General features: G+C 43.1%; 1 protein-coding gene across 9 annotated transcripts in view; it reads left to right on the top strand.

Moving 5' to 3' along the window:
* The window catches only part of arhgef37 (Rho guanine nucleotide exchange factor (GEF) 37), a 170,137-nt gene that overhangs the window by 58,701 nt on the left and 87,748 nt on the right, over positions 1 to 23,688 (top strand). For 5 of the 9 annotated variants that reach the window (XM_078550727.1, XM_078550726.1, XM_078550724.1 and 2 more), the window contains 2 exons: positions 5,735 to 5,913; positions 19,166 to 19,289. In XM_078550727.1, the coding sequence (XP_078406853.1) occupies positions 5,746 to 5,913; positions 19,166 to 19,289 (292 nt within the window). In that variant the 5' untranslated portion in view covers positions 5,735 to 5,745. Of the gene's footprint in view, positions 1 to 5,178; positions 5,319 to 5,734; positions 5,914 to 19,165; positions 19,290 to 23,688 lie in introns of those variants that run through there. The other 4 variants (XM_078550723.1, XM_078550729.1, XM_078550732.1 and 1 more) reach the window with 1 other exon arrangement.

The following is a 23,688-nucleotide window of genomic DNA, read 5'->3' as shown; positions in this document are numbered from 1 at the left end:
GACTTTGGGAGATTCAGGATCTAATTATGGTAAACTCAGACATTGCTGCCATTGTCTCCAAACTTGGATACCTTGCACTTTCTTCTTAGTAAAACAATCTAATCCCTCCTTTGATCTCTAACAATCAAACCACCCAGACTGACTGTCAGGCAGACTGCAGAACAGGTCACACAACCCCCTTCATTTACCCCAAATTTAAAGTTTGAGTATTGCTGAAAAAAGTCAGACAGGCTTGCTCAAAAGTAAGCTAAAAAAACGCTCGCCTTTTGTAAGGGCAATGAGCTACCGTGTGATATATATGACAGGGTTCGCCCTCACGTTTCGCTACGTCAGCATATGTATGGGCTGCCCAAGACACACAAAAGTGACGTCCCTCTACGCCCTATATTATCAATGACCAGTTCTGCACAACATGAATTGGCCAATTGGTTGGGAGAGTTGTTACAACCAGTTTTGACCAAGTTTTCCACATAGATGGTGAAGGCTTCCTTCATAATTGCTAAGGCCATACAGGACTTGCATATCAATAGCAATGCTGTATCCATGTGCTCATTTGATGTTGCTGGCCTATTCGTCAGTGTTTCACTTAAGGAAGCTATAGATATTTGCACTGCAGCACTATATCATGTGTGTGTTAGTAATTGTTCTGACACACTAAGTACTTTGTATACTAAGTACTTTGGTGGATCACTAGATCCACCACCATTGTGTGAATCAGTATTCATTCAACTTATAAACTTGGCAACTTTGCAGTTACCTTCAGTTTTAATGACACCATGTATGCCCAAATAGATGGTGTTGCCAAGGGATCCTCTCTAGGCCCAGCTCTCACAAACATCTTTGTTGGGTTCCATGAGAAACGTGTCTTCGATACAATGACACCTAACCTCCTACCCCTCGCATATTTCCAATATGTGTATGATACGTTTGCTATATTTAAATCTGCAGCTGCATGTAACAATTTCCTTACATGTCTTAATGGGCTCCATCCAGCACTTAAATTCACTTTTAAAATGGAGCAGTCAAATTAACGCCCTTTCCTTGACGTACTAGCTGAGAAATCTGCCAGGGAATTCTGTAACATGGCCTACCGCAAGCCTACCTTCAATGGTCAGTATATGCTTTGGGATTCTTACAGTTCCACACGCTATAAAATTGGTCTTATCGGCAACCTTCTAAATAGGGCCTGAGCCATTTGTTCACCATGCAAGCTTGATGTTAAAATAGGGCGCATCAAAGGCATCCTGCAGGATTATGGCTACCCTAATCAGATCATTTTGAGCTGTATATCACCCAAACTCACGAATGAGCTTAAGGCCATCACTTTCGGCCCTGAAAAGTGCCTAGGCTACCTCGGATTACTCTGGAAGGGCAAGGTATCTCAAAAATTTGAGCAACGGGTGAAGCTAGCTGTTTCACGCTGCTACTATGCAGTAGCAACATGAGTGATATTTGCCACTAACAGGGTGTTGCCGTTAAGCCAAAAAAGACGTTCTGCCTATCACACAAATGAGTAATGTGGTATATGAATTTCAGTGCCAGTGTGATGCTAGGTAAGTAGGCCAAACGTCCCAAAGACTGGCGGATCTTATCAAATAGCATGCCCCCACCGTTGTTCGCAACGGGCAAGGTACAGACCATACCCAACAGCCCATGCTTGCTAAACTCAAAACGCAGTGTCCAGCATTAGATGTGATTCTGCAATTGGACAACATTTGCTAAATAACTCTCAATGTGTTAAGAACTACACTGACAACCAATTTAAGATTGTTATTCGGGCTCTCAATGTGATGCATTTGTATGTACTGGAATCTACATATATTAATACACAGGGCCCTGTTCTTTGCAGACAGAAAGAACATGTACACACATTGTGACTGTTTCAGCTAAACAAAATAAGTGACAGCCATTCACTACTCATTCCTCAGGGCAATGCCTTGACCAAACAGGATCAAGCTGCCTGGTTTAAATTTCGAACAATGCTTGGCACCTAATTCAGTCACCATCAGTTCTGCATTCTCCATGGCAATACCACTTGTCAACCTTCAAATACAGCATAAATTGTTATTTTCCCCATTATATTGGTTTCCTTGCAAGTGTCCTGATGAGTGCAAGATGAAAAGCTTAGACAATTCTCATTTTTCAGCAATATTCAAGTTCAGTACTACCAAACAACTAAATTAAAAGCTGCAGTCCCAAAATATGATAATCTTTTAAACCTCATAATTGTAACAGGATCTACAAGTATAGCTAATGGCGTGCAAATAATGCCTCACTTCAACAAATCAGGCCATTGTTTTTTGAGATTTCTTTCTAAATATAAGCCTGGATTTTGTGATTGAAATAATAGTGAAGATTTCAATACTCACTGTTATTAAAGTGTAAATTAGACAGCAACTTCTGGTGTGTGCACATATGCAATTAAATGTGGAAATCAGGAAATTGCAGCCCTGATTGCCTTGCTTTTTCAGAAGCTGTGCCATACTGCTATCTCAGTGAGAGATTCAGCATTGAATTATATGTAACAGTGCGAAATTTGTGTAATTGTGTGACCACTAAACCCAGAAAGATTAGGACTTGTGCATCAAAGTGTAAGTAAATTTTTAACAGCATGATAAGTCGTAATTATCCCCAAACAACCTCTCCTGACATTGAAAATTTATTTTTAATAGTGGAGTCTCATTCCTTCAGATTTTTATTATTGTTGAAGGTTTAAAAAGTTAGTCTTTTAAAAAACCTTTTCTTCTGTCTTTTATTGTGCTCTCTTAATCCAATCTTTCTTTCCCTCTTTTTATCTTTTTTTCTGTACATGATTTGATATTGAATTAAATATTTCCTGGTTTAGACTTTGCTTGGCATAATGGGGACTTTTCAGTCTAATTAATTAAGGAGACGTAAAGTTCCTTATCCTATTCACACAGGTCTCTGATCCTTTTAGAGGGGTGCTGCGCTATTCTGGATTTCGAATTTCTCAAATTACAGTGCAAAAACCATAGAACATCTGTGGACATGTGTATGAGCAATGATTGGTGAGCACCATTTGTTCACTGCTGAGCTCAAAATCTAGACCATAATCTCTCTTTCACGTGGCATTAATCATCTTTCTATAGTTCCATGCTGAGAAATGCGCACAATCAAACTACAGTCTGACTTTTATGCCTTGCTTTTATTAAGTTCTAAGTAGCTGCATGTTATATTTTAGGAAGAATACTACATACTATTACATGTTTTTGAGTGTTCGTTTTTACTTTAGACAGAAGTGAAAAAACCTCACTCTATAGGGACCAATGTACAAGTGTGCAATGTAAGCAGTTACAGAAAACAATATTCCCTTTACTGAGTGTTCACAGTACAGAACACTATTTCTTGGATACTAAGTCGGCCAGACCACATAGCCTGACATATACCTAGCCTCCCCTCCTTTAACAGAATCCCAGCATGAAGTTTAATTCTTTCAACTCTTGGGAAAGTCTGCAAGTTGTGGATCCCAATCTAAAGCTAATAACCTGCAGAAGAAATGTACTTGATGGGTGATTTCTCACTTCTTACTTTCTTATGTTGCTTCTAATATAAGTATTTTGTTTACATCCACAAAGAGATAATGAGATCAGTTTGGCTGTGTGTGAATAGTAATTATGCCAAATGGAAGGAGAATACCCAGTCCGTTACATGTTTTGCCAGAATACCTGGGCTAAATTCAGTAAAATTTATTAGCAAACATCATGGAGAGAATTTTCCCCCCATTGGGGGTGGGGTTGTGCGGGGGCAGGCGCGGACCCAATTGGGCCCATGCTGCCATTTTACATGGGCGGGCCAATTAAGTCCTGCCCAGCGTGATGCGCACCTAGAAGCGCTGTGCACTCCCCCTGGGGGTGGGGGTTCCCTGAGTCAGGAGTGCACGTGCAAAAGTGCGCAGAAATCTCTGAGGCACAGAGGTGCCTCAGGGAGATAAATGTTAAGTTTTTAAAATTTTAATGAAAAAAATGTAAGACATGTCCCCTCATGTGACAGTGTCACATGAGCTGGGACATGTCAATGAACTTTAATGAAAAAATTTATTTAATTGATAAATCCTTCATGAAACCTCATCCCGCCCGTGGATGAGGTTCCATGAATAAGGCGAAGGCCGCCTGGGCTCTTTGCCTGCCCGCCAACCTTAAGATTGGACTGGCAGCTTTCTTAATAGGCTTAATTAGGTAATTAATGGCCTTAACAGGCCTTTGACAGTTTGGCAGGTGCGCAGCCGACTCGAAAATCTAAATGACACGCGGTGACGTTGGGATGCCCGCCCAATGTCACCCCGCGTCATTTTACGCCTCAACGAGTGGGTCCTGCCCCCGCTTGCCAAGCCGAAGATTCAGCGCATGTTTTTTTTTTACTTATTTCAAATCAGTCGAATAGATTTATGTACAATTTCTAAATAATTATGTCCAAAGAAAGCAAAACCATATCCTTTTTTTTTTAAAAAAGCATTTACTAAATATATTCTTGATATCGATAGAATAAATGGGAGAAACTTTTGTGATGGTCTGCAGACTGAAAATGCATAAAGACAATATAACATTGTGATACTGATTGTGGACTAGGGCCACATTTCATGTTGTATTTTTCAAGACACTTACATACTTGCACAGTTGAATATAATAGTTTTTCTGTGAAGACGCCATGCATTTTAAGATGCTGCAGAATTACATTCCAGGCAATTTTTTGTTTTGCAATTATGCACAAACAAACAATGCACCTATTCTATTTTGAATTCGCTCCAACCTTTCTTAGTTATGATACATACAGCAGTTCTTGGGAGTGGTAGAAATAACATTAACATGCACTAACATTTGGAATTATATGAATGCAGGAAGGAAGTTCCCTTGTTTTTATTATACTGAGATCACACCCTGCTTAAGAATTACATTACGTATATTTATTTGGCAATCAAATAGCACATTGAGAGCTATGGCACAAAAGTACTTAGTGTGTCAGAACAATCACTAACACACATATACACACACACACACAATTCTTCATACAGTTGTCCAGCAATTATATGGAATTGTGGGATCATGAAAATTAAATGTGACATTTTATTTCTGCTTTAAAGCAATTCTGAAGTTTGTTTTTGGATTCATTTGATCCGGAACTCTGGAGTTAAAATTAGCCAATGAGAGCACAACTGCAGATATTGCTTTGGCAGCAAAATCTCTCTGCTAGCCTGTCGTTCTTGTCAGTGATCCAGTAGCAGTGAAAATTGCACAGTGTGAAGCATTTATTTTGAATTAAAAGAACGATTTATATTAAGAAAACTGAAATGTGCTGAAAAGGTATGTATGTAGCTAAGAAATTATTAGTGGTTAAAATACTGACTCGGTTAAACCACTGATCAGTAGGATGGCTCATGAAGCAATATTAGTCTAGAACATTCCATGATTGCTTGCAGCAAACAAACATGGACTGTTTATGTTATGTATTAGCTAGGCAAATGTAACTGGGGCGTTACATTCTGTTCAATGTAGATCACCCGGATTCATATCATAAGGACCAGGATTAGATTTTTAGAATTAGATTTTAAATTTACAGGAAATTGTGATTTACAAAACAAGATCAGGTTACACAAGAACTGTATTTAAATTCAACCATGAGACCATATTTCCAATTCTTTACGGATAGTTTAGCCAAAGGGTAACAGAGAGGCATCTAATCAACATAACTGCAGTAATCCTAATTGTGTCTCCTGCAGGCATAGTTACCATGGATGATTCATCTTATGTGGAACTTAGTAGCAAATTTACATCAGCCAGTAAAATGGAGGAAAAGCAAATGAAAGCAATAGAAGAACTGGTTGCAACAGAAAATCGCTATCTCACTTTGCTACAGCTGTGTGCAACAGATATCCGGAACCATTTACAATTCAAACAGGTAACCACCTTTCAGAAAGCGTGTGTGATTTGAGAGAAGAAAAATGTTACAGGTTATGTAACACTGTTCCAAACCTTGGACTTAAATTTAAAATTAGAGGCAGAATTTTCTGTGGTCACTTCTGTTAGAATTAAGTGGTTTGGGAGGTCTTGATAGGTCAATCTGCACATGATAAGAATGAACAAGTAGGATAGATAACAATAACAGTTAAATATAACAAACAATGATGAATTTAGCAAAAAATATGAGATGAAGAAGACAGACCAGTTATATGCAGGAACAAGACATTGGGCAAAAAAAATCAAAGAAAAAGGAACACTTTAAATACTTAATAAATTCCAAGGGCAGTGGTCAGACTGTCTGTTGATCTGATATTGCCTGTTGAGAGTTCCCTTAATTTTCAACCACTCCAAGCAGTAAATGGACCACGCACCATTTGTAAAAACTATCCAACTTTCTCCTCAAGAGGATAAGCACCATAGAAACGTAGGGCAGAATTTTACACTGATCGGGCAGATGCACGCCCAACCCGATCGGACGTGAAATCACGCAAGATGACGTCAGGTGAGCATCCTGACGTCATCTGTTTTGGTCGGCAGGCATGCGCAAAAGTTGGAAGAGCGCCCACTGACAAGAGGGCAATTAAGCACCTTTAATGGCGCAATTGTCTGGCATTTTACGTAGCCCGTCCAACCTTATCGTTGGCGGACGGGCAAATTGACCAGGTAGACTTTGCATTTTTCAACAAACCTCGTCCACGGGTGAGATGAGATTTCCATGGTGAAATAAAGCTAAATTTTCAGGTGACTGATTATGATGCATGGACACTTTTTTTTCCCAGCTTTTGAATCCTTTATTTTTGCTGTTTCGGATCTTCAGCTCCTTGAGGCAGCCAACTGCCTTTGGGGAGCTTTGTCAGCACAGGCCTGCACCGGCATTGACATCATCGCCTGCCCCCTGAGCCTGTAGCCAGCGTGAAATCACAGTCGGGGGCCGATTGCGGCCAGCAGTCTGTTTCCCGGCCGATCCTGCTCCTGCCTGAAAATTCAGGCCATACGGTTTTATGCTCTCTTGCTGGTGGGTTTGAAAGCGGGGAAGCTCATAAAATGCCAGTGTGTAGCCTGCCTGGTGCTTACCTGTCCACCCCCAACCTGTCTCCCATTTTATGTCAGAGTTGCGGAGGCGCAGGCAGTCCGCCCACCCTTGGGCTTATTGGGGCCCTTAAATGGTCAATTAATAGCCACTTTTAAGTGCCTCATCCCATCTACCTGCTAATTTACTTGCAGCAATGGAGGCCCATGCCAAGCGGGTAACCCGGCAGTTTTAGCTGCGTGAGCTGGTTTTGGGCAAGGAGGAAGTACCCTCCTTTGAGGAACCCTGTGCCCATCAGAGGCACCCTTCAAAGTCATACCCCCTTTGAACCTTTCACCCCCGTCTTTTCAAACACCCCGGCCCCACCCCTAACCCCTCACCCCACCCCCCTTGTTGGGGCCTGCCAACCAATACCCTGGACTTGCCTTCAGTCCAGCCTCCATTAGCTCCTCTTCGTTGGGGACTAGTTGTAGTCCCAGCAGTGGCTATTGCTTGAACCTGGCATTGCTGGGATTACAGAGCTGCTGGCCAATCAGATTGGCCGGCAGCTCTCTTAGGCAGAACTACCTCCCCAGATGTGGGTGGAACGCTCACCCTTAGCCAATTAACACCCCCACCAAATATTAAAATGCTGTGGGGCAGCCTGTATTAACAGAGATGCTTTTCTGCTGGCCCTCCGAGGCAGGAAACCCCGCCATCTAAAAAATCCTGCCCATAGAAAAATTTAAGCCACAGAAGGAAGCTATTTGGCCCATCATTCAGTGCCAGCTGCAAAAGAGTTATCTAGCCTAATCCACCTTCCAGCTTTTGGTCTGCAGCCTTATAAGTTACAGCACTTGGAGTACATATTCAAGAGCTTTCTAAAAATGTGATGAGGATTTCTACCTCTATCAGCTTTGCAAGCAATGAGTTCCAGACCCCTACCACACCTGGACGAAAAACATTTCCCCTCAACTGCCCTCTAATCCCTTCTACAAATTATTTTAACTCCATGGACCCAGTTGATCTTTCTGCTAATGGAAATAGGTCCTTCCTATCCATTCTATCTAGGCCCTTTATAATTTTATACAACTCAATTAAATCTCCCTCAGCTTCCTCTTTTCTAGCTTATACAACCTTTCCTCATAGCTAAAATTCTCCATTCCTTGCAATATCCTTTTAAATCCCTCCTGTGCCCTCTCCAGTGTCATCACATCCTTCCTGTAATGTGGTGACCAGAACTATAAGCAGTATTCTAGCTATGTTCTAACTAGAGTCCTGTTCAGTTCTAGCATAAACCCCTTGCTCTGAAACCCCGTGACTTAGACTTAGATTTAACCCCATCGGTCCCATATGTGACAATGGGCAGCAAGAGTTTGTCACCGGCCCTGGTCCATCACAATCTCTTACGCTCCAGCCCAGGCGTTCCACTCTTAGAGCTCCTCCTTAAATGTACTTCATCAGGTTTTCTTTGGCCAGCTTGGTAGTGTCCATTCTCCTGCCCTCCCGATGTGACATATTCCCCGGGTGATGAAATATGTTTCCTGCCAGCTTCAGTGACCTCTCCATCTCCTGAAGGCCCCTCTGACCAGTCCTCTGTTTTCCATTGTTGGTAATGTTGTGTCTCCATGTGATTCCCAGGATCATGGAAGAGAAAAACAAAGCTTTGCTGTTCTCTTCCATGGCTGACATAGATTGCAGTTGGTACTACTGTAGACGTATAGAGTCGCAACTTCAAGGATGTGCTGATGGTATTGAATGCCCAGACCGTGTGAAGCTGCTGAAAGACCAATGCTGCTTTGTCGATTCTTGCGTAGATGTTCATCTCTATGTCATCCTCCCTGGAGATGTTGTTTCATGGGTATAGAAAATGGTTGATGTTCTTGATACTCTGTTGTTGTCAAGTTGTCATTGTCTTGGTCTTCTCACAGCCGATCCGTAGACCAACCTTGGTGTCACCACTCTCGAGACTGGTGGTCATGTCTTGGAATGTGTGCAATTCTTCGGCCAGCAAAGCATTGTTATCTGCGAAATCCAGGTCCTTCAACTGTGGTGTTGCTACAGGATGCCAAAGTCCGCACCCACCATTGTCTTTCTCATGATGAAATCGATAACCAAGAGGAATAGGAATGAGGAGAGTATGAAGCTTTGCTGTACTTCTGTGATGATGTTGAAGGAGTCTGTGATGCCTGTCCTGGTCTTGATGCAGCAGCTGGAGTCACGGTATAAGGCTTTGAAAATGTTAATATATCACGCCAGGATGCTGTGCTGTTTTGCGATGTACCAGATTGACTGCTGATAGATGCTATCGAAAGCTCTTTTGAAATCAATAGTTGATAACAAGTGGCTTCTGATACTCTAGGCCTTGCTGTGTGATGTTCCTGAGTGTAAAGTTCTGCTCGCAGCATGATCTACCACCACGGAAACCTGCCTGTTCTTCATGTAGGGTACTGTTTTCTCCTCCTTTCAATCTGTTGAGGAGCCTGATGCTGAAGACCTTGTCAGGCACTGACATCAGTTGTTGCAGTTGCTAAGGTCCCCTTTTTTAGGCAGCTTGATGATTACTCCTTGCCTCCAGTTGTCCTGGACGTCCTCCACAGTCCAGATCTTGTTGAACAGGTCCATGAGCTCATCGTATTGGTGTTCTTGCCATGTTATGATAGCTCTGCTGGTATCTCATCAATCCCAGGTGCCTTCTTGTTCTTCAGACTCTTGATGGGTCTTTGGGCCTCTGATCTGTCAGTTTCTCCCAAGTTAACATTCAACTGCTGAGGCGTTGTGCTTTTGCCGAACTTGACTGTGGAACTGGGGTTGGACTGGTTAAGGATCTTCTGAAAGTGTTCCACCTACCTCACCACCTGCTCCTCATCCGTCAGTAGCGTCCTACCGCCCTTGCCTTGATTGGTACAGTGGTGTTGCTTCTTTTACCAATCAGTGCCCATACGATCCTGTACAGCATCTTGGAGCCATTCCAATTTGCTGCTGCCTGTGTCCCCTGCTTTTTAATTCCATCCATCCTCATTTGTCTCCCCTGCAGTTCTTCTCACAGCTTTATCCCGTCTTCTGTTCTTCACATCATCTTCCTGTTTTTGCTCAATGTTCTTTTCCTGGGCTCTCTTGCTCCTTGCCAGCTTTCTTTCATCAGTCAATTTCCATGTTGGGTTAGTGATTCAATGTTCTTTATTGGTTCCACTCCTCTGCCCAATGGTGACTTCTGCACTTGCTTTAATCCCTCTTTTGAAGATTTCCCACTGTTTCTCAATTTTGCCCGACCTCAGTAGTACTTCAAATCTGTTGGAGAGGTCCAGCCGAAAACTGTCCGACATGTCCTTCAGTTTCTTCATTACAAATGGCCTTTGTGACTTGATGGTTGTTGTCTTCTTCAGCTTCAGGTGGATCTTGCCTAGCACAAGGCGGTGGTCAGCTCCTACATCATCACCTCGACAAGTCCAGACATCTTGTAGGTCTATCCTCCATCTGCATATGTAGTCAATCTCTTTCAGGGTGTTACCGTCTGGAGACCTCCATGGGATGTGTAAACCTGCCTTAGCAAGTGAAGGAAAATTTCCTGTATGCCTTCTTAACCACCTTATCTATCAACCTTCAGGAATTTGTTGATGCGTAATCCAAGGTCTCCTCTATTCCACTATGTTTCTCAGAATCCTATCATTTATTGTGTTTTCTCTTGCCTTGTTTGCCCTCCCCAAAAACAATAGCTCATATTTCTTTGGATTGAATTCCGTTTGCCACTTTTCTGTCCACCATATCAGTTCACTGATATCTTCCTGTAGCCTACAGCTTTCTTCCTTGCTATTGTGCTCCATACATTTAAGTCTAGTTCAGTGATGTTTACCACAAACAGCAAGCAGCCCATTACTGAACCCTGTGGAACCCCGGTGTATAAGACGTTCCAGCCATCAATCATTACCTTGTACTTCAAGCCACTGAGCAAATTTTAGATCCAACATGCGACTTTCCCCTATAAGCTTTTAATTTTCTGACCAGCCTGCCATGTTGGCCCATGTTGCCATGCTATCCACGTAGGCTACATCAAATGTGCTTCCTTCACCAACCCTCCTTTCTATCTTCTTAAAAAATTCAATCAAGCTCAAATCAACGCAGATGTTTCAGGCCAAATGGCCTGTTTCCATGCTAGAACTTTTATATCATCCTGTATAATGAGCTCCCGAAGATGTGTTTGAAGTGCTTGGATGGTTCTGCCTGTACTCAACACCCATATAAAACCAGTTCCGAATTGAACTTTTATGTAGCAGATTTATTCCAAGGAACCATGGGAAGTCTGGCACATCACCCATTTTCAGTGCACATTTGCATCTTGCAGGCCATTGACACATGGTTCATTAGAGCCATTAATATTATGGGAGGTCTGTGTTCTTCAGATGGGTTTTTCACTTAAGAATAGACAGCTGTGTTTGTGCTGCTGTTTGCAATGTAGGGCTTCTGTGTTATATTGTTACTGTGGGAGAAAGGAAATTCATGAGACTTCCTGAAGCATCAATTGATCATTTTCTGAATGCATACTCCTATAATGGAACCTCAGATGCTGGGAGTGCTATTAGCAAGTTGTTTGGAATGTGCACTATGATTTTTAATGCATTTTAAAAAAATATTCAGGCAAAGCTTTGTACCACTGCACTCATTTGTAAAAATAGTTCTTGAGTGCTTACCACTTGAAGCTGTACACCTGTCAATGGTGCTTGTTTCTCAAACAAGCCATCTTTGAGAAAAAGCTACAGGTTTTCCTACAGATATTCCTCTCTATCTTCAGATTCTAAAGGAAGATCACAAGAGGAATACCAACCCAATGCATTTTCACCTCAGTGCTCCATTAGGACCCAATCATACGTTTCCATCCGTTTATATGAGGACAGGCTATTGTACCAGCACACATTCCTAGACATGCAAGAACTCTGATTTACACACGATGTGCCCTTCTGCAGCCAAGAGTTGGGAATCACTTTCATGACCGGAACGGCTCTGTCAAAGGCTATGAAGAAATCAACAGCATTGACCTTTTATATAGCAGATTTATTCCAAGTTACCTTGGGAAACCTAGGTCACATTTTCCATTTTCAGTGCATCTTGCAGCATCAGTAACTGCATTCGTTTTCTTTTGACAAAATGCAGTGAGCAGCATTCAACTAAACTCTTCAGAGTACCAGGCATTAGTGATTGCATCCACGTAGCCAATTTAACCATAGCTCTAGTACCGTTCCATTCTTGAACGTAATGTGCAGCTAGTCTACAATTCTAGGGACTGACTTATCTCTATAAACCTCCAATGAACTAGAAGCTTCCAGCATTCTTTTAATCCACAACATTCCACAATGCCATTGACTACAAGAATTGTTGCTGGAGACTGAAGAGGAGGCCTGGGGGTTGGTGGTGGTGTGACAGAAACATCTTATTAAACCCAAGGATATGATCTGAGGAAATGAATAATATGATGCATGCTTCCACTAGGATCTTAGCTGAACAAAGAACGCGTGGCATTCCAGCGAAGTTCAGTGTCTATGATTTTTGTAGTTTGCTTTGTCACCCACAATTTTGCCCTACACTGTAGCTGGGAAATTGCTCAATCAGGAGAGGGAAGTAAACAACAACCAAAGGCAGAATCTGACCTAACCACATGACAAAGAAATTATCTGTAAAGCTAATAACTCACGCTGCAGGAGTCATCAGACAGGCTCTAATAGACAAAATATTTGCGTCAAGGAAACATCAAATACACAACAGCCATCTTGACATATGCTCAATACCATTGCCATCTCAAGCCTTACCACCCATAAGTCTGAAATCAGACTTAGCTTCACAGTCATGGGGCAGGATTTTTTGATCCTGATTGGGGTGAGTACACAGCCAGACAAGTGTAAACCCCTGCGCTGCCGAAAGTCGTGTTGGTTGGGCGGTGCCAATCAGACTGCCGGCGATTTTGGTCAAGAAGTCTGAAGGCAGAACCCAGCAATCTGCCTGATTTGGATTATTGACCAATGAGTTTGTTAATCTGGCTGGGGAATCTGGAACATGAGGCACAGTCTCAGGATAAGGGGCCAATCATTTAGGGCTAAGATAAGGAGAAATTTCTTCACTCAAACAGTTGTGAATCTTTGGAATTCTCTACCTCAGAGGGTTGTGGCTGCTTCGTCATTGAATATATTTAAGGCTGCGATAGACAGATTTCTGGTTTCTCAGGGAATCGAGGAATGTGCAGAGCGTTCAGGAAGATGGAGTTGAAAGTTCCGAATGATGGAGCTGGCTCAAGGGGGCTTATGGTCCACTCTTGATATTTCATATGTTCTTATTTTCTAACGAGCTTGTTGTCAGCTTGTCAAGGTCAATTTGGAATTTTGTCGGGGTGTATAGGTTACACAGTGGGGCTGTAACAGTCCAGATGAAAGGAGGTGGTAATACAGCAGGGAGCCACTCATGACCACCATGCAAGTAAGTGAGCCCATAAAAGGGTCAGTGGCTGAGAGGGGCACTCACCATTGGCACACAGGTGCCTTTGGGTGGGCAGAATTAGCATGTGGTCTGTGCATGCTTGGGCGGTGGAGGGGTCATGACTCTTCAGGGATTTTGGGACTATAAGAGAGGCCTGGTCCAGTAAGTACTGTGACTGAAGCTGACTGCAAGAAAGGCAATAGCTGGATTTGGGACTTAAGGTACTTGGAGATAGGGGCGAGTAACGATGAGGATCAATGCCCTCAAACAGATGCAGGGACCTAGACATGAGGAGGGCAAAAGAGAGTCACGAGGGGCTGGGAGAAGGCAGCAGAGGCCATATCTTCAACGCCGAGTATACTACCGAGAAAGAAACTACTTGGACATGTCAGATAATCAGTGCCGCAGGAGACTGCATCTATCTTGGAAAACGATTACTGAGATTTCTGCCCTTGTTGAGGAAGACCTCACAGTATCGCTCGCCATGCCCTGCCAGTAGCTGTTAAAGTCAGTTTGGTGCTTAACTTCTTCGCTTCTGGCTCCTCCCAAATATTAATAGCAGATCTTGGTGATGTCTTTTATGTAGCAGCATACCATTGCTACTCAGGTCACTGATGCCCTATCTGTGAGAACTGGGCCGCACATATAGTTCCAAACCGATGGAACCTTGCAGACACGAAAGACAGTGGATTTTTCTTTCTGACAGAATTCCCGCAGGTGCAGGGCATCATCAATTGCACCCAAGTGGCCATCAAAACACCCAATGAGATTCATCAACAGGAAGGGCTTCTATCCATTCAAAGTTCAGCTGGCCTGCGACCTCAATGAGAACTTTATGTATGTGTGCGCTCACTATCCTATCCTTCATTCTCTGGCAATTCAGAGCGTGGCAGCTTTTTATGTCACCACCCAAACTCCATGGATAGATTCTAGGGGAGAAGGGCTATCCTTTGAAGAGATGGCTACTCATCCGTTAATATGACCCCAAGATGATGCCTGGATCAGTCAGGTGGCACCCTGCAGCACAGTCCTGTAAGGGTCTCGTGTTTTGTGGTGGTCTGCTGTGCTCTCCATAATATAGCCCTCCAGAGTGGCGTGGACCTTGAAGAAGGTGAAATGTTAAATCTACAGTTCGTTGGTGGAAGAAGAGGAGGAAGAGGAAGATGCAGAGCAGAGAAGTGCCAAGGTTGTGCAGCTGGTTAGCTGGAACCAGTTCAGGAGTTAAACCTCTCATCAGGATGGCATGAATGCTAAGGAATGTCTGATCCTGGCTCGTTTCACCCGAGCCCTTTTCATCCAGCAGGCCTGCATTCTCTGGAATTTACTTTGACCTGCCTGTGAGAACTCATCTATTGAAGACATAACATTGGCACTAAAAGTGGATATAATAATGCATGGTGTACATCTGTCCAGCAGTGTCTCTGCCTCCTATCAAAGACTACAGCTTCCCTTCACCACCTCATTACTCTTTTTTTTTCAGTTTTACACGAAAGAATGGAAGCTCATATGTCTTGGTCATGTGTCAACATTTACAGTGTTAGGGATACAAGTGAAATGAAGCCCAATGGAATCACTCATTGCTCCAAACAACTCAGTGGTCTCCGCTTTTGACCAGTTTTACACAGTGTTCCCCTTTGTCCTGGATGAGGTGGAAGCAGTCTGCTCACTTTGTGCTAGCGACTGAGGTGCATATGGTGGTCTTCCTTGTTGTGTAAATGCCAGAGGGAGCACCACCTGAAGCTGCTGCACCTGGATCACTGCAGAGGTGCCTTCATCACTGCGCCCTGCTACACAGGTGGTCCCTCAGTCAGAGGGGCCAAGGAGGTTGATGATGATGATGATGGATAGCACCCTCATCCTCTTCGGTGACTGTGTAACGGGGCTAAGACCTCACAGTATATTTTTATAAAATATATATCTCATGGCTAACTCTAAAAATTTAAAACTGGACAATGACCTTTTTAAAATGAATGAAGCCATATCTGGCTGTGACCTTCGAACAATAGGAACTAATCTGGCAGTATCAAAGAAATTTGCACCTCATTATCTCTGAAGAGGTGCACATGAACCCAGTGGGCTGCAGAGACCAAATTCAAAGGGAATCATACAAAGGCCATCTCCATTTCATAAGCCAAGCCTGGCCAACCAGAGCCAAGTCATCTGCTAGGACAAAGGACCCTGCACCCTTTCAAATTCTTAATGGTTGGAACATTAACAATCTCAGAAACCCAGACAAAGCCAAAGTGGAGAGGTGGGATTCATGTGACATGATCCCCCGCCCCAGTTGGGAGAACCAGTTTTAATGTCTTGCTGTATTGCACATCAGCCTGCCATCTTCCATTTACCAAGCAACAGCAAAGAAAAGGGGCTCTGTCCAGGTTTGAATGTCTGGCCCCCATCTACACTCTTTCTGCTGGAACTTCTGAACTTCTATACCATCACCTACAAGACTCATCTCTGCATGCATATCTCATTGTGGAAGTCAACTCTACTGGAAAAGTGAATTATCCAGCATCAGTTCAGACTGTCGACCCCTGTGAAGAAATACACCATTGGACTTTTGATTCTGGGCTCACGTGGAACAATAATTCTTTGCTCTGGTCTTTGTCCTATAAACCTTTCTTTCCATATCCCTCATTTATTATGTGAATGCATAGCGGTCTACATAGTGACACCCCCTCCCGCATTTTGAGTGTGTGTGAATAAACTAACCCTCTGAGTTCATCCTATCACAAGGTTGCTGTGGGGTTATTAATAGAAATTGGGTCACACCAAAACCAAGGTGTTGGGAAATGTTCTACCACTTATAAATAGGGAAATCAAAATTAAAACATCTTTCTGTTTACGACGGGTGGTGTGAGAAGAAATCGGGACTGTTTAAATTAACACCCCCACCCCTCCTTTCCACAACAACTGCCTCAGACCCTTCGCTGGTGCTCTGAATCTCTAGAGGGGACTGCCAGTTGGGCACAACTGACATCCATTCCATGCTTCTTTATGCCATCAGTGTCATTGGTCAATGCTACAGAGTATGGCATGCACTCTACATGCACGCCAAGTGCTGCTGCATATGACTGTTCATGAGGTTGGCCACTCTGTTAAAGAGGAGCTCATGTGTTCAAAGACCTGAGTTATGGTGGTGCAGATGAGCTGAATGGACTGCTCCATCCTCGACCCATGAACCCTGCACTGCCTCAGGGGGAACCCTGACGTGCAGGTAAATATTTCTCGCTGCTGGTCAAATTAAAGCCGTTTTGCTTGTGACTTCTGAGGCTTGCATCTGTGTCCAGCTGGGCATGGCTCTGTCTGTTCATCCTCTGAGTGGCCCTGCTCACAGCTGTTTATGCCTCTTTCACCTCCTCCTGCACACCAGTGCCATGCTCTTCACCCAGTGCCATCCTTTCTAACCACGCACAAGGACCCAATGATGTGAGAATATGTGTGCTGGTGAAGGGTGTGCTTGTATGATGTGATGGTGCTAACTCTACTGTTTAGAATGCTGGAGAGAGCCTCAGTCAAGCAGCTGTACTTTTGCACCCAGTCTCCCTGACTGACCCTGTGGGAGACATAAGAAGGGTATTATGATATCTTGCCTGTGGCAGCAGAAGCCTCTTCAGAGCTGTGGCTTTCCAATGCAGTCAAGTCTTTGACAGGGAGGAGTGCGTTTTATCCCCTTCATCTACAGATCACAGTGTCTTTTTACCCTCCTGTGGTAATCTGAGGTGCAATACACCTTTAAGACGCCAAAAGGAGCAGGAACAAATTGTGCAACAAACGATGTTGCGAGGGTTGACCTTCCAAGTAATCCATCGGCTAGTGCGACATCTCAAGTCACTGATGCCTCCTCACTCATACTGGGAAGATCCCTGAACTGGGTGCAGCTGCTTGGCCGTGTTGGGCAGGACCCCATGATGCAACAGGTCAATGGGAAGAACCCTGTCACAATGTTTTCCATTCTGCTTCCCTTAATTGAACCCACCCATCAGGCAATTAGAGCCAATCTCCAGGAAAACAGTGGGCTGTGACTAGCTCCACACCACCCCTCACACCCCCCGCAACATGTGGGGTCAGGATGTTGGGTTCCTGTTTCTGGAGGCAAAATTCTGCCCCTAAAATACAACGTGATTTCTATCCAAATACTATAATTTGCTTCATGCAAAGTATTCTTTTGGCTCTGAGACTACATGGCTATTGGGATTGATGTGCTGGCTACCTGAGCCTATAATGTATTATGTAAATTATTGAATTTAAGATTTATGTAATGTATTCCAACAATTCTGAGTACCTCCTTGAACCACTGCAGTCTAAAAAATAGACTCTGTCTCCTTCCCCCATGTAACTAAACTATTGTTTCTTCCTATTGTGTGCAGTGTTTCTGCTCATGGCTTTATGGCACATGAAATGTATGCTTTTTACAATAAGTATCAGCAATGTGGATTACAAGCGGTGATTGTCCATGAAAATTCCTTTGGCAGTTCTCCAGGCTCATAAAAAAGGCCCAAGGCCCAATATCTGTGGACGTGGACCCACCTATTCTCGTGTGGGTATCAGTACCTGAGCCCAGTTCACACAGGCCTGTACCTAATAAAACATTGCTTACTGCAATCGTACATTCAAATTTTCTGTATTACCGTATTGCAGTGGGGCCCCTGCCAGCAGGAGGTTATGATGTGGGAGAGGGCAGGGTAGAGGAACTGATCAGCCCCTCTGGGACCCTCTGGTGCAGGGAGCGATGTCTTTGACAGTCTGGGGGTGTGGTGCCAGAAGCCATGAGCAGGCTAAAGAAGAAGCAGGAGCTCTCGAATGGTGCGCTGCAGTGTGGTAGGAGTAAGAGCCATGAACAGAGCAGCCCAAAGCCTCTGTCAGTATCTGGAGAACTGGTGAGGGGAATTGAAGCAGGCATAGAGCTGCTTGAGACAAAGGTGGATCGTCTGAATGACACAGAACCACCCTCCCCCCCACCCCTTAAGTCTGAGAAGCCCCGAGGTGAGGAAGATATCCTTTGTGGTCTGAATGGCAAGGTAATCTGGCTCATGCAGTTGAGAGGAATTAGCGATAGAAGTCCACTGAACTGTTGCTTCTGCTAGGTGCAAGGTATCCCTGTTCCCACTGTTTCACAATGAACTCCTTATAACCAGCTGACTTGAGACAAGAAGTTGAGGTTTTCTGGTGTGTCTGGAGCCTAGGGATACCATCGTCCATTGTAAATCGATGCCAGGGAAATAAAGGATCACTACTATGGAATTTTGTGCATTCTGTGTGTCTAAATCCTGCTTTATAATATTTTTGTTAACCATTCATGATTATCAACAAAGAGTCAGCCCTTATCACATTTTCTACAAAACAGGAAATTTCAGTCTCAAGAATTTTAGTCCAATTCATGAAAAACAGAAAATGTGTAAAATGTACAGTAGGTCCATAACTATCCAAATAGAGAAAACAGTTTAACACTGATTGGGATAATCCATCAAAACTCTTGAGGGGATTCAGGAATTCCAAAAAAGCATTCCCACCCGAAACATTAAGTCATTTTTCTTTACTAGGTTCTAACAGTGCAGATGCACATTTCCCGTGTTTTTATTTCAGATTTCCAGGGTTCACCATTTTTCTTAGGCCTTTCATTTATTCTAGTATAATAAACATCAAACACTGATCATGATTGTGATGCAGCATGAAATACAAAACATTTTCCAGCAGTCACATTTCTCTTCCCTATTAGGTGCCAGACCTGGACCTGGAGGGCTTGTTCGGAAATATTGATGAAGTATTATATGTATCGTCCAATCTACTCAAAAATCTGGAAGAAGCAGCTGCTCGGAAATCTGGTCAAGTCCTCTCGATAAGTAATTATTCAGAAAGTACTTTGCATTAGCTTTGGTGAAACAAGTTATTTTGCTGCCCTAAATCCATGGGTTGGATTTTGTTTCAGTGACATGGGCTTCCCCCACGCCAGTTGGAGAACTAGCAGGAACCCCATGTCACTTCCAAGGGGATGGCCAAATGCAATTAAATGCTTGTCAGGCACTGAACTGGCCAGCATTGGGCCTCCTTCATGATTGAGGACCCTGGAGGGCAGAAATCCTGCCCTGAGAGCTGCCAGCTGATCAGAGGCCGGCAGCTCTCCATTGCGGACAGCGCCAGTGGGTGCTGTGTCTGCTGCCGGTAATGCAATGAAACCCATCCCAGGATCAACGCTGGATCCCAGGACATAGGTAAGTGAAGGCGAGCTAGGTATCATGGGGAAGGGGTCACGGCGAGGAGGCGCAAAAGGGATGTCAGAGGAAAGGACAGGAGGGTGGCTCTCAGCTCCCCCATTTTCAAATGCCCGGCCCCTTCTGACAGAAAGTGCCTGTGAATAGTGTACCTACCCCCCACCCCACCCACCCACAAGGCCATGGGCAAACCTGACAGGTTTTGCTGGGTGATCTTCAGGAGACACATAAAGCTGTGCGAGTTTGGGAGAATCCCTGAGCCACTGCTAAATTCTTAGAGATAATTGGTTTTAATGAGCCTAATTGCCTTCCTGCAGGTGATGGGCAGGATTCTCACATTGGGCCCTTCCTGCCTCCAATTTAACTGTGGACACTTTGCCCTGGTATCCAATGTGGATTCTTCTGTCCAATTCTCCCAGTCCCTTGCCATCATACCCGTTCCCTCGGGCTCCCCTAAATTCAGCCTCACATTAGTATTGAATGAGACATGGTGAACTTCTTCTTCTGCCTGCTAGTAACTGCTGTTTTTCCCAATGTGCAAATGAAGCCTGGGAATTAAAATACCTTAGGCCATAAACTTAGGCAGTCTACCCGATCTCTGCCCAAAACCCGTAAGGGCTTAAAATTGACCCCTATCATTCTGTGCAAGACAATGCTATATATATATTGTTAGATTTCTTATAAATGCAGAATAGTTCTGGTCTCCCTTCTTACTAACTTAGCTGATAAACCATGCCCCTAGGCAAAGCTGAGTGCAAATGCCAAAAAGTCTTTTGTTGGGAGTGTGGCATTCCTAATGTTGTAACCATGGGACTGTTTTTGTTTCATTTTGTTGCGCAGTAGGAATCCAGATTATTAGAAGTCACATGCTATACTATTGGCATTGTGAAATGAAAACTTTCAACTCACGTCACTGACCTAGTGATGTAATTTGTAATATAAATACACTTGACAACAGTTACATTTCTTTTCCTTGTAGGAGCTGGATCTAAATCTGAAAGGCTTATTTGGGATTACTGATATGCTACATGCATTGTATTTAAAAGTTTGCTATTTTATAATGCAAAATAAATAATTTATAAATGGTTACTGGGCACATTTAAAGATTCTTGCCAAGATTTATAAACTGTTGCCTTTCAGAACTTTCCAACCTCGAACTCTGTTTACGCAGCACCTATTTCTCATGTGAGAAAATGGATGGTAAAGAGTCCAATAGCACTCAACCCAATCCAGAAGTGCACCAAGCCCATTCCCCATTGATTAGACACCATGCAGGCACCAGGCCGCTTGCCTGAAACTAGGATTAGGCTCATTACTTAGGCTAATCAGAGGTTGGGGCCATCACATATTTCAGGCTACACTCCCAACTCCAAAATTGGCTTGTGACTGACCATAGAATGCATTGTACATGCTGTGGTCATATTTCAAGGAGCTAGCAAGGAGTGTCCCTTTAATTTCTTCTCCAGAGTAAAATCAGCTCCACCATATCATAGCACTTAACGAGCATAATTTATTTGGAAAATGTTTATCACATCATCTTCATGAATATTGTAAAGGAACAAATTACAAACATACAGCCAAGGTCATTTATTTTTGTAATTTGAATTCCAATTTAGTAGTGAATTTCAAAAGTGTTATGATTGCAGTATTAAAATCATAACATATTTACAGATAAATCATTTTGTAAATTGCAGAATGCACAAAGGTCATTATTTTTTATTCTTAGCACAGTAATTTAAAAATGAACATGATCCCAAATTAAATGCAATCTTTGCCTCCATTTTCTCTTCCTCTAAATCACACTTTATGCCCAGCATATGAATGCATTGTTATAAATACAAGCCATATAAATAATGTGGCTACAGGAATAGATCCGAAGCTTGGAATTCTATGGTGAGTAACTTACTTAGTGACTCCCCAAAGCCTGTACACCATCAACAAGGCACAAATCAGGAGTGTGATGGAATATTCTCCACTTGCCTGGATGAGTACAGCTCCAACAACACTCAAGAAGCTCGATGTCATCCAGGACACAGCAGCCTGCTTGATTGCCCCCCCCCCAATCCAGTACCTTAAACATTCACTTCCTCCACCACTATGCACAGTGGCAGCAGTGTATACCATATACAAGATGTACTGCAGCAACTCACCAAGGCTCATTCGCCAGCACCTTCCAAATCCACAAACTACCACCTAGAAGGATGAGGGCAGCAGCTGCATGGGGGCACCACCACCTGCATGATCCCCTCAAAGCCAGATTCCATCCTGACTTGAAACTATATCAGCATTCCTTCACAGCCACTGGGTCAAAATCCTGGAACTCCGTCCCACACAGCACCCTAACACATGGATTGTAGCAGTTCAAGAAGGTGGCTCATTACCACGTTATAAAGGATAATTAGGGATGGGCAACAAATGGCCTAGCCAGTAGTGTCCACATCATGTGAAAGAATTTTAAAAAGTGAGGTTTTATAAGATTGTTACGTTTTGAGACTGTATTTTGAATTTAAGGTAAAAGGGAGGAATGAAGGGGGGTCATGTGACCTGTTCTGACTTCTGTTGACAGGAAATCTGGGTGGTTCAATTGTTAAAGATTAAAGGAGGGCCTAGGTTGTTTTACAGGGAAGCAGGTGCAAGGTGTTCACACTTATAGACAATGGCAGAAGCCTCTGTACTGATAGTGGATAGACTGTTGGTCTCTAAAGTCCTAAGGAGGTATTAAAATGTCAGGTTGTAAATGGTTATACTTTAAACTGGTTATTTAATTCAAAGATAGAGTAGAGTTGGGGTTTTAAAGATAGCTAATTGACATGTCTACCTAGATACAAGGCCCATGTGATTCACATTGCCATGGAGCTGGGTTGTGAAGAGGGGTAGGGTGTAAAGGAAGCCATTGTCGAACCATATTATAAGGTTTGCCTAAAAGATCTCCGTGAATTTCATATACAGGTCAATCTTCCAGGAATCAGGAGAGAGCAGAAAAATAGAGTTAGCAAGTCTCTATGGTTCACCATTCAAGAATGTGGGTGGGAGCTCACACTCGGATTGAAGTGACTGAGTTCATGAGAATTTAAATGAAACTGGAAGATTTGCCTAGATTTAGCTAGTGGGAGAAATCTCACTGTAAAAGCCATTTCTGGGATTAGGAGTTAGCCAACTGAGAAAGGAAAGGAAACAAATCCTTGGGAGTTTAGAATCACTTTGGACGAGTTCCAGGAGAACAGTGTCTATTTAAGGGACAGAGTAAAGTATAACCATGGCAGAAGACTTTTGGCTTTAAATGTTAAAAGGGGGCATCTTTTCTATAGTTTAGAGTATAAATTGCCAGCTGAAATAGTGTTTAGTTACTGTTGCTTTTCATTTGCTTGCTATAGTAAAAGTCTTAAAATGTGAAATCTTGTTGTGTCATCCTTTCAGCTATTCACTAGAAATTCAAATTTCTTTTTAAAAGTTATCCATCACCATGGAGATCATAAGAGCATAATTTTTCTCACTTATTAAATTGACCAATTATATAACCAGGCATTTACAAATGTTCAAACTTATTCCTGGACACTCTACTCTCTCTCATACATAAATTAACATATAATTGGCCTTCATGCATACATATATAAGCCTAGGAACTACTGTTGGCAATATTAGTGGGCTTAACCCATTTGTATAACATTTTTGTGTTCACAATATTAACAAAGTGATTAATCTGTGTATTGCGAATGGGTTAATGTCTATGAATGGTGCTGGTTTGACAGCACCTCAGTGGAGTTGCTGGATTTGGCAGTGCAAAGTCCTTTGATTTGGCCGCATTGTGGAGGGTGTACTGGGGAGGGGTAGGGTGACAGAACTGCAGTAGGCAGATGTGAGGTTTGAATGTGAGGTTTAACTTATGCTGATCAGGAGCAGGGGCAAGAAGATGAGGACTGAAATTTGTGACTTTCTATGGAATCTCTGTTAACATTTTTTTGAGATTGGTTTCTAGACTTGTATCTGCGCTTCTGTCTCAGTCTCTCTCCATCTCTATTTGCTTCTTTCT

The sequence above is a fragment of the Cetorhinus maximus genome, chromosome 10 (genome assembly GCF_964194155.1).
Source record: "Cetorhinus maximus chromosome 10, sCetMax3.hap1.1, whole genome shotgun sequence".
In the NCBI taxonomy this organism is placed as follows: Eukaryota; Metazoa; Chordata; class Chondrichthyes; order Lamniformes; family Cetorhinidae; genus Cetorhinus; species Cetorhinus maximus.
Note: the sequence above shows the minus strand (reverse complement) of the source record. Positions and strands in the feature narration are given on the sequence as shown.